General features: G+C 65.7%; 2 protein-coding genes across 2 annotated transcripts in view; both read right to left on the reverse strand.

The window, feature by feature from the left end:
- The window catches only part of LOC136056028 (vesicle-associated membrane protein 2-like), a 149828-nt gene extending 139968 nt beyond the window's left edge, over window positions 1–9860 (reverse strand). Inside the window, exon 1 of the mRNA XM_065747985.1 lies at window positions 9851–9860. The gene's annotated coding sequence lies outside the window, so the exon portion shown is untranslated. The remainder of the gene's footprint in view (window positions 1–9850) is intronic.
- On the reverse strand, window positions 6289–7257 carry FOXL2 (forkhead box L2). The gene has a single exon (XM_065748155.1). It carries the CDS (start codon window positions 7255–7257, stop codon window positions 6340–6342), a length of 918 nt encoding a protein of 305 aa, XP_065604227.1. The 3' UTR covers window positions 6289–6339.
- Window positions 9861–11297: the final 1437 nt, after the last annotated feature.

Raw genomic sequence — 11297 nt, forward strand, 5'->3', positions numbered from 1 at the left:
GTGCTGGGACCCCCGCAGCCCCAGCGCAGAGCCGGGGCCGGGACCGCCTCAGGGGGAGCACCGCGGCGCAGCCGGAGCCGCTCTGCCCTCGCTCGTGGTGCGGACGCTCGCCCCGTGCACGGGCTTTCTCTGGGATTCGCTGCAGCGAACTACTTCTTTAAACACTTTACGGACACTCAGCTCTTTTTCGAAGAAGTGACAGCGGCTGATCTAACGAGGGGTCTGAGCGTCCGTGCAGGAGCTAGTGAAGTGAGAGCACCCCGAGCCCCGCTTCAGCGTGAACTCGGCTCTCTTCGCTGCACGGATCGCGTACTGCTGCCGGCATCCGGCCCGTGCCTTCGGGACGCGAGCAGTGCAAGGAAAGAGAGTGCATTGCCGCTTCCCAGAGCCGTGCCCCTTTCTTTCCCTTTCCACGTTTTGCAGTCACAAGCCTTCTCGTTTGCTTGAACCCGACGGACCGCGCGGGACAAGGGATCCGCCAGGGGGCAGCGCCGGGCCGGGTCGGGTCGTGGGCTGCCCGAGGCAACCTCCATCCCCTCCCGGCACCTCCCGGCCCCACCCGGGCCCCGGGCGCCTCTCCCGGCCCCGCTCCGCTCCGCCGCCCGCAGCGCGCAGTGCCCGGCGGCCCCGAGGCTGCGGCTCGTTAGTCCGTGTGCGGCTTTAAAGTCCCAAACGGGTAATGGGGAACATCAGAAAGACACTCGGTTGAACTCTCCGCCTCTAATGGGAAACAGTTGAGAGCTCCACCAAATCTGTCACTTTTTAAATGGAAACATGAAAAAGGGCTGAGATAAAACAAAACAAAGAAAAGAAGTTGGAATAATGCACTTTGATTCAGATACTGAAAAACTTTCCTCAAGGAATGGAAAAACTGATAGAAAAAAAAAAAAGGAAAGAAAGAAAGAAAGAAAAAAAAAAGCCAACCGCGATGTGACAGTGCCCGCAGCGCTGTGAGCAGACATTCCTGCCTGTAATCCCCTTCCTAATAATCTTCCCACTCCGGGGAGGGAAAAATCCATTCCGCGATGGCTCGCAGAGATGTGCGGACCTCGGACGCTGAACCGACGGCTCCCGCTGCCGTCCCGGGAAGGGCCGTCCGAGCGCGGCACCGCCACACGCGGCAACGGGGCCGAGCCCACCGCCGGGAGAGGAGCGGGGCTGCACCGTGGGGTGCAGCCGGAGCTCCTGTACGGGCGCTGGGATCAGGGAAGTGCAGCTAAGGGGATGCTACAAATCGTTCCACTAAGTTCAGAGCTGCTCCCCGTGTCCCGGAGGAGCAGCGAGGTGTTGGGAGCGGCCCTGCAGCCGGCACCCCCGACGGAGCGGCAGCGGCCCGCTGCCCTTCCCCCGGCGATCCCGGTCCCGTAGCACCGCACCCCCCTGCTGGGACGGATCGGGGCAGAGCTCGGGCTGCCAAAGCCTCGAACTCCTGAAAGCTGGCTGTCCCCGAAGGCCCCCCAGCCTCGGACCGGTGACGGCGGGCTCTGTTACGCGGACAGCCGGGGCCTGACAGCCCCCCCCACACCCCCCCCGTGTCCTCCGCTCCTCTCTGTCGAGGCTGAGGTGTTCTGTTCCCATCGACACTGTTTGTACCCGAGGGCGCCGATAAGCGCCCGCGGGGCCCCTCCCTCGACGGGGAGCGGAGGAAGCTCAGCGCATCGCCTGCCTCCTCCCGCTTCGTTGTTTTCTGAGCGTGTTGTTAAAAGCAACACCTGGGAAAAAAAAACAAAGAACATAAAAGGACGACAACGAAATGACTCCTTTTTGTTTTTCCCCGCTTTTGATAATTCCGGGCATTATCCCACGCGCTGTGCTCGACTTTCCCCTGTCCTTTCACTGCTTGTTTGGGTTTTCGCGGAACACAAAGATAACGCGAGAAAAGGACCGCAACGCGCGGCCACCGCTGCCTGGGGAGGTCTGGGAGCTGCTCCCCGGCCCCGCTCCGACCCCGGCCCGCAGCCCCCACCGTTCCGCTCCCTGTAGAGAGCCGTCGGCGCTCAGGAGGGCCGCGCTGTCCCGAGGGCAGGAGCGCAGCGTGCGGGTCTGCGTCGCTCTCCCGACGGCGTTAGCGCCGGGCCGCCTCATTACATCGAATATCGCGTATAGGAGAAATGAGGAGCGCTGCCCCGTTACTCCGTAATCGCGCCTAACGGTCTGTGCGCGTTGAGTGTGAAAAATCTCCTTAAAGAGAGGGAGAAGTGAATGAAACGAAGCCCGGTGACACGGCCGTCTGCCCGCGGAGCTGCTGCGCTTACGCGGCTCTGCCCCGGTACCCGGAGCCGCCCGCACTGCGGGGCGGAACACCGAGAGCGGGCGGTGCGGGGCTGTGCCCGGACTCTACCTGGCCAGTACAGAGGCTGTACGCGGGCTGCGTGCTGGCACCGACCGGCCACCCAAGCCAAGCAGGCAGAGATGGCATCGCTCCGTAAGGTGCCACGTGTCTGGGTGTCCCCGGAGGAGCCCCACGGCCGCCGCGCTGCCCCCGAAGTGAGCTCCGTGCGCCGGGGCCGCGACCAACGCGAGGTTCCATTGAAAGGCGGATTCTGCTTCGGGCGACTCGGCGTTCATTCGGAACGGATTGCCAGCAGCCCAGCGAGCCCCGCAGCTGCTGGTTTGGCTCAGAGAGCCCCGTGTGGTTTATAAACTTGTAGAGGAAAAAAGGAAAAAGATGTCCATCCAAGTAAACTCTAAGTGAAAACTCATTGATTACCTCCGCCTCCCTGTCTCTGATCTGATTAACCGTTTGCCATCATGCTTTCTGAGTCACTTCTGTGCTGGTTTCCCTCTCCCTGAGCACTGCGAGACTTTTCCAGAAGGGCGCTGTGATGTCGGGACCAACAGACTGTAAACAACCACAAGAAACACAGCGAATGTTTTCAATCCAGCACAGGGACTAAAATAAACCGCCCGCATCAGGCCGGACCGGGCGGCCGTTCCGATGATCGCCTCCCAGGCCGCTGCCGAGCGCACCGCGGGGCTGCCTGGGGCGGGTGGGTACGGGCGTGTACCGCGTCCCCCCGGGAAGAATTCCCCCGGAGCCCCCGGCCCGGGCCGCTCGTGGGGCACTCGAAGGGTTGAGGAAGAGCACGCCTTGCTCCTGTCTCAGCGGCCGAGGACTCCCGACTGAACTAATCCCGGCCCCGGCCATCGCCCGCGGTACCGTCGGGTTTTTTCGTGGCGCCCGCAGCCCGCACCCGCCCACCCGAGGTTCGCTGCCCACGGCCTCTCCTGCGGGAGGGCGGCCCCGGGCTCCGCGGTGGGGCCGGGAAGAGAACCCCCGGTGCCCGCTGCGCCCCCCTCCTCCCCTCCCGTCGGGCTGCCCCGAGGCTGCATCGGCACCTGGTGGAGCCGGACCCCGGGGCGGGTGGGAGCGGGAGCCCCGCGGCAGCCCCGAGTGGCAGCGGGCGGCGGCGGTGGGGAGAGGGGCGTCGGAGCCGGGCCGGGACGCGGCCGTCACAGGAGGAGTGGCGGTTTTTTAAATAACAAATGTATTTTTTTTATTTCTGAAACAAAAATATCGTTTTCGACTTAACAATAGCCGGATCTCTCTGAATGAAGCCTCTGCATATTTTCCTGTTTTAATTGGTTGTATAATAAACAGTCCTGACCCCACACTCTCTTTTCAATGAGTTCAGGGTGAAACGCGGACCATGGGACTGGAAATGACTTTTTCACCACTTAAAACACGGACAAGAATACCAGGAATCCGGCGGCATCGATCGGTCGGGCGGGAGGGGCCGCAAGGTGAGAGAGGCTGCGTGGCCCTCCTTGTTCGCCCCGCAGCCTCCGGCATCCCGGCCCCTGGCACAGCGGCCGAGCCGAGTTGAGCCGAGCTGTGACGCGCCGAACCGGCCGGGGGCTCTCCCGGGGTGAGCGCTGCCAAGGCCCGACGGCTGCGCGAAGGGCGGCAGAAGAAGACAAACGGGCGGGCGCAGAAGAGCGCTCCGGGCCCTGCACCGCTATGGGGCAGCCGGGGGGTGGTGGGCGCCCGCCCAGCCCCGGGCCACCGAGCCCTCCCTCCCCTGGGGCCGGCCGCAGCGCGCTGCCCCTCCGGCGGCGGCTCGGGGAGGCTCCTTCCACGCCCGTTCCGTGCAGGGAGACGCAGTCGTCGCCCTTCTGCTTTCATCTCTCGCCAGGGTCGCATAAAGCCCGTAAAGCCGAGGCCGCTCCGACGGGCAGGCGGCAGTTCGGTCGAGACCGCGGCCTCGAGACCCCCTGCCCCGGGCTACCCCCCCCCCCAGGCCACGACTATCCCGGCCAGAGTGGGGATGCGCGGTGCCCTCTGGCCGTCGTCAAATAGCAAGGTCTCGTACGGGTCGCAAAGCCGTGAGTCTGCCGCTCCGTGTGCGGTCAGAGGGGCTGGGGACGGCACGAATGGGCGAGAGACCCGGTTCGGCCCGTTTGGGGCCACTCTCGTGGCCCTGAGCCTAACCCCGCGGGACAGAGGGACTGTCGGGCGGCCCAAGCTGGGGGACCGAGCACTTGCGAGCAGGGTCAGTCCCCGTCGTCTCGGGCAGCAACGAGCCGGGAGGGAACCGCCGAGCCCTACCCGGGTTACCGGGAACTGAACCTGAGCCGCGGTCGCTCCCGACAGCGGCAGGACAAGCCCGGCTCCACCGAGGGCTCCGCACCGGATTGCCCGGGCTGCGCGAGACGAGGGCTGCAGCCGTGCCCCGCACACGGCGGCTGTTATTGAACGACACTAGTTTACATTCGGTGCCGCCTGTGTTTATAAAATACAGAAAACGATCGCGAAAACACCCTACGGACGCGATGGCGGCGCGGCTGAGCTGGGGCAGCGCGGGGTACGGGTGCTCGGGGCTCGGAGCGCACAGCCCTTTCCCCTCGCGTGGCACCGGTGCTGGGGTTCGATCCGGACCCGCTCCCACCCCGCCGGGTCCGGGCAGAGCCGGGCCCGCAGCCCCCGCGCCCCGAACGGAGCCGCGCATTGAGCCGGGCGGCTCCCCGGCCCCGCTCCGAACGCCGCTCCCGTTTCCGTGCCGAGGCCGCGAGACGCCCCGTTCCCCGGGCACGGAGGCTGCAGCGCGCCTGGGAGCCGGGCTCGGGCCAACGGAGCGCCGTTGTTTAGGCCTCCGGCGCCGCGGGGAAAGCGACGGACGGCGGCAGCGCCGGCACCGGCCCGAGGCCCGGAGGGTCCGCCGGTTCCGTAGCAGCACGGCCGGGCCGGGAGGGTGAAGGGCTGCGCTGCATCGCCCCGCTCCGCGGCCCCGAGCGAGCGGGGAGAAACGAAAGCGGAGCCGGGGCACGGCAGGAGGAGCGCCGGGACGGGCCAGGGGTGCCCGCGGGGCCGCACGGAGCCGGGGCGGCGGCGTTCCCGCGGCGGAGCCACACGCGGCGGCCCCGTCACGGAGAAAAACAATACAATATTAAGAGAAAGGAATTTATTGGAGATCTTACAAGGCTAGAAAGTACATTAAAAGTGCTAGGCCACTCTAGAGAAGTTGGTCCCAAAACAGTACTACGTCGCAGCATCTATCAGCTTACAGAGACATTTACACAATCGCTAAGAACTGGCCCCTGTGTTATACACGCTATTTCTTTTCACATTCATCTATGTGAAATCGAAGGATCAAAACGTTTTAAGAAAATGGGCGAGCACTCAAAGCACAACCTACCGAAATCCATTTCGGGCCAGGTTTGGGGGCAAAAATACGAGCTAGTTTAAACTTTCATTATCAATTATACTATGCGCACGGAGAAATATTCAGATTTCATAAGAAACCATCTTTTTTTTTTCTGTTTGCTTTTCTTTTTTTTTTTATAACATCAAAATATATCTTTTTAGACCTACATAAAATTTCTTGTAAGACCTCAGAGGACATCGTCTCCTTAAAAAAACGTATCTCCCGTGGTCGGAGCCTCCACGAGCGGACCCGGGCCCCCCCGGCTCCCACCGCGCAGTCCCACCCGGCGCTGCCCGGGGAAAGGCACCGCGGAAGCGCCGCGCTGTGCGGCCGAGGAGGAAGAGGAGAGGGAGGAAGAGGCCGAGCCCGGCCGGCAGCAAGCGGGCCCGGCGGGGAGACCGCGCTGCTTGCAGGCTGAGCCCGAGCGTTTGGAGGCCGAGTCACAAAGAAGCAGAGTCCGGAGGGGCAGCGGCCTGTTGGCACCGCGTCCCCCGCGCCCCCAAGAAATACGGCGACAAAAAAGCCAACCCCGAGGCCTCTCCGGAGACAGACACACACACAAACACAGACGGACTGGCGGACAGACCGCGCCAGCCGGGAGCTGCCCGCGGGCACGGCGAGAGGGACGTCCGCAGCCGGAGGACGAGAGCGCGGCCGGAGCGGGCGTTGTGCGGCGGCGGCGGGGACCCGCTCCCTAGATGTCAATGCGGGAGTGCAGGGCGCTGTGTTTGCTGTCGTGCTCCCAGTAGGAACAGTGCATGACGGACAGCTCGGCGGGCTGGCGGGCGCAGGCGAACTGGAGGCCGGCTCCGTTCGCGGCCGGGGCGGCGGGAGGAGCGGGGCTGGCCGGGCCCAGCTGCTGCGGGTGGTGGGCGTGCGGGTGGTGCGGGTGGGCCACGCCGTTGTAGGAGTTCACCATGCCGGGCAGCGCCATGCTCTGCACCCGCGAGTAGGGGCCGTAGGAGGCCGGGCCCGAGAGTCCTTTCACGTTGACGGGGCTGACGCTGCCGCCGGACATCTGGCAGGAGGCGTAGGGCACGGGCGCGGGGGGCTGCGGCAGCGGCCACGAGTTGTTCATGAAGGTGGACTGCAGGTACTTGGGCGGGGAGAGGTAGCCGTAGCCGTCGGGGCCGAAGAGGCTCTTGCCGGGCTGGAAGTGAGTCGGGGGCGGCCGGAAGGGCCGCTTCATCCTCCGCCGCCGGCGGTAGTTGCCCTTCTCGAACATATCCTCGCAGGCGGGGTCCAGCGTCCAGTAGTTGCCCTTGCGTTCGCCGCCGCCCTCGCGGGGCACCTTGATGAAGCACTCGTTGAGGCTGAGGTTGTGGCGGATGCTGTTCTGCCAGCCCTTCTTGTTCTTCTCGTAGAAAGGGAACTTGCTGATGATGTACTGGTAGATCCCGGACAGCGTGAGCCTCTTCTCGGCGCTCTCACGGATGGCCATGGCGATCAGGGCCACGTAGGAGTAGGGGGGCTTCTGCGACGGGTCCGGTTTCTCGGGGCCCTTCTCGGCGCTCAGTTCCTCCTTGCCCCGCTCCGGCTCCTTGCTGCCGCCGCTGTCATGGGCCAGCATCGCCACCGCGTCCTCCTCGCCGTCCGCGTAGCTGCTCATCATGGTGCCCGCGGCCGCGCGCGGCGGTGCCGGCGCGGAGCTGTGCCGGTGCGGAGCGGTGCGGGTGCGGAGACCCGCTGCTGGCGGCCGTCCCTCCCGGGACGGAGCTCGCTCGGCGCCTCTCGCGGCGCCGCAGGTCCGTGCAGCGCGGCGGCGGCGGCGTCCCTGCCCCAGCGGGCTCCGCTCCCCTCTGCCGCGGCGGCCGGGCTCTTTTCTGATTTGTATGGGCCCGGCCGAGTTCCGCTTTCGTCAGGAACCCGCTCCCCTATCGCCGCCGAGCCGCTGGGCACGGCCGGGTTCAGCCCGCAGTCACGGCGCTCGGCCCCGCGCGCACGCGGCCCGACGTGGCCCCGCGGAGCGGCGCGGCTTGGAACCGCCCCGGTGCGGCCGCGCCGCCGGGGGGTGGGGGGAGGGGGGCGGGGGGCTCCGAACGAGCCGCCCCCACCGCCGCCGCCCTCCCGCCCTCCCCGGGCCCGCGGCTCGGAGCTGTCCCGCGGACGGCAGCCGCCGCGCTTGGCCCTGCCCGGTGGCTGTGACAGTGCAGCCGCAACACGCGGCCGCGTTTATATGTCTTGGCCCCTGGCCGCGCTCGGGGAGCGAAGGGAGGTTGGGAGCGCTCCTGCCGCTCGGTTCCGCTGTCCGTGTGGCACGGAGCGGGGCTGCCGGGTAGCTCCTTCTCCCTCCTGCAACGGCCGCCGGGCCGCCAGAAGCCCCGCGGCAGCGACAGGGCAGGAACAGAGCAGAGGCAGGGCAGGGCAGGGCCCGTGGTGCCCCGGCGCTCCTCCCCGCAGGGCTCCCCCCTATTTCGCACGCATCCCCGAGGATCGCCCTTCTCCTTCTGCTGTTCTGCCTTCAGGTGAAGCCTCCGCGAGCAGCGGTATAGAAGCCTGAACTGAAAAGGTGCCGTGTGACTAAGAATCGTTAACGGCGCTGTTGTACTCGCAGTCGCAGAAGCAGGCAGACAGGACAGAAGATGCTTCGGACGGTTTTCCGAAGCAGCCCTCGCCCCGGCAACGGGTCGGGCCGGCCCCGTTCCCTCGGCTTCTGTCGGCCACAGAGCCGGGGCTGCGGATGCAGCCTCGTGCAGGGAACCGGGCCCGTACCCGAGCGCAGCTCTGCGCTTCCCCTCACGGCAAGGGGCCGTCGAGCAGCGCGGCCCCTCTGAGTCCCACGCGCAGCCCGGTGGCTGCGGTCCGCGCCCGGTCCCCAGCCCCACTTTCATCTTTCTGGGACAGCTGCCAAGTGCTGTTCCCCACCCCGCGCGCTTCTCGTGCTACAACACTTGTCGTAACCAAGCCCAAACCGAAGCGCAGAGGGACGGCAGCTCTCCGTCGGCGCTCCCGGCGCGACGCGCGGCTCCCGTAGGAGCTCGGCCGCTCCCGGTGCGTGTGCCCGGGGAGGTGCGCAGGGGTCCTGCTCCCCTCTCCGGGAGAGGCGTTTGGAACGAACTGCAGGGGAGAAATTGAATAGCCCTTCGGGAGCTGTTGTATTCGTCGATTAAAATAAATTTCTGCACCTTCGCCTACAGCCGTGCAGGTTGATCACTTATCTCGCATCCATAGAGAAAATCACGTTCTAAAACACGATCTCCATAAATGCGGTCACACCAACGAGACACCGTTTTTTTCGGCACACAGACCTCGGCGCCCCGCACCACCCCCAGGCCCAGATCGACCCCGGCCACCTCGCTCCCGCAGCCGGCCCCAGCTGTGTGTGCCGCCGGGCCGGGGCCGCGGGGCTCCCCAGGGCCGGGCGAGCCTCTCGCTGCGGCCACCCATGCAGCTCCCGGCGCTCCCCTCGCAGGCATTTCCGCGGCGAGAGCCGGGGCAGGTGGAACAGCGCTGCTACGTGTGTCATCACCTCCTCCAAATGGCTCATTCCTCCTTTTTCACTCCAAAACCGAGCGCGCGGCTCCTCTCCAGGGCCCACTCGCACACAGAGGACATTTGACATCCAAGGGGCTCAGGACCTGCTCGGTTTTTATGTTTTGTTTTGTTTTGTTTTGAATTTCTCCTTTTTTTCTTTTCCCCTTCTGCAGCCCCGCGCAGGGGCATTTTGGACGGCGCAGGGACGGCAGGGCCGAGCAGCTCCGAGGTGAGCACGCAGCCCCGCGCGGGGCTCGGGCGGCCCCGACGGCGCTCCGCGGTGCTCCTCGGCCCCGCCCGGGGCAGCGGCATCGCCGGGCTCGAGGCTAAGGCTGAGCGCGGAGCTGAGGCCGCACCGCTTCTCACGCAAACGTCGCATGGGAGCACCGCGAGCAGCCGGGGCGGGTAGCGGGCGGGGATGGCGGGTTCGTACCTGAGGAAGGAGCGCTCTCAGGGGCGGACAGAGGCGGACGAAGCCGGGCACGGCGAGAGGGAGCGGAGCCGCGCCCGCAACCACCCTCGGGCGCGGGAGGCAGAATAGAGGAAGGCGGCGGCGGCGGTGCCCGGTCCCGTCCCGCCGCGGCGAGGACAGGCTGCAGCGCGGGACGCGACGGGGCGGCGGGGAGGGGACTCCCGCTGCCCGCACACGGACAGAGCACCGCTGTCCCCGGGCAGCACCGGGACGGCGGGGCGGGAGACGGACGGAGTGGGGCTCAGCGCCGGCCGCGGACCCGAGAGAGGCTGCAAACCGTGGCCTCGTCGTGATCGATTCCGCGGTACGGCGCCGGGGGGACCCCCTCCCCGATCAGAGCGCGGCATCCTCCACTGTGTCCCCAGAAGCAGTAGCGCTGAGTCCAGAGCTGTGCTGCCCACTGCCCTGCGCTCGGCACCGCTCAGCCTCTGCTACCCGAGCTGTTGTTTTTTTTCTACTCACCCCGTGCAGACAGCGGAGCCGATTGCTACCTGGAAGGTTCCAGGTTGGTTAGTTTGAAAATGTGGCGGACTTACTTTTATAAACGATTTTTTTTTCTTTTTCTTTTCGTCTTCATTTTTGTTTGTAATTTTTTTTCCCTCACGGAGCGCAAACGAGCGTGCGGCGGACAGCCGCCGGCTGCGGCTCCCTGTCGGCCGGCGCAGCTGAGCCGCCTCCTGCAGACGCCGGGCCGGGCTCTCGGCTCCCGCGCCGTTGTTCGGCCGCGGTACCGCGCGGTCCCGAAGGCGCTCGCCGCCGGCAGCCCCGAGCCGGTCGGCAGCAGAAGCCCGGCGGGAGGGGCACGGCCACGGGGAGCGGAGCGGAGGCATCCAGCACGGCTTCCCCGGGACAGGGACCGGCTGCGGGGCGGCGCGGGGCTGCGGGAGCCCTTCCCGTCCTCGGCCCGGCCAGCAGAGCATCCGGGAAAGGGGAGTTACCGCGCAGCACGGATTGCGAGCTTCTTCCCTTTCCCTTATATATATATATTTCTTTTGTTTTGTTTCCCGCTTGTTCTGCCCGATACTATTAGTCTTTAAAACCACGGATTATTTGTTCCCATAACAAACGCGTGAAATAAGGTTGCACGTAGACGCCGTCCGTTACGGCCCGTCTCGCACCCCGGCGCTCACGGGAACCGACACAAAGCCCCGCGGGAAGCCGCAGCCGGGCCCCAGCCCACGGGACGGGACCCACCGGGGGACACTGGGACGCGGCTCTCCCCCGCCTAACGCGGCATCGGTACGCGGCCCCGGGGCTCGGTGCGGGGCGGCACGGCGCCGGCTGCCGCAGAACCGATCTTCGCGGCTTCGGTAGAGCCCTCCCGGGAGAAAATCTTGCGCGCACCCGTCCCTTTACGCCGGGAGCTGCCCGCAAAGCTTTCGTCTTCGGAGCCCGGCTCCGGCCCGTCCCGAGGCACCGCAGCGCAGCACCGCTCCCGGTGAGGGATCCCCAGCAGCACCCAGGGGCCCTCTGCTCGCGTTATTCACCTGGCGAGTGTCTTCTTCTGCATGAATGAGTCTCATTGTCAAAAGCTTGACCGTATGTAGGTGCATGTAAGTTCTGCAGTGACTAATTTAGGTTCTCATTTATAGTGCAAAGCTAAAAATTCGGGTAGCTTCAGGCTTGTTTGTACAAGCTCCCCACCGTACGAGGATTTTTGTTTTTACAGGAAAAACTAAGCAGGCCATAGACCCTGATGGCTGTAC

Source organism: Cyrtonyx montezumae, unplaced genomic scaffold (genome assembly GCF_038088225.1).
Source record: "Cyrtonyx montezumae isolate F1298 unplaced genomic scaffold, pur_monq_1.0 scaffold_5, whole genome shotgun sequence".
Lineage (NCBI taxonomy): Eukaryota > Metazoa > Chordata > Aves > Galliformes > Odontophoridae > Cyrtonyx > Cyrtonyx montezumae.

Bases quoted from the DNA above. Each gene is read 5' to 3' on its own strand.
- FOXL2 (XM_065748155.1), bottom strand. From the start codon at position 7,257: ATGATGAGCAGCTACGCGGACGGCGAGGAGGACGCGGTGGCGATGCTG.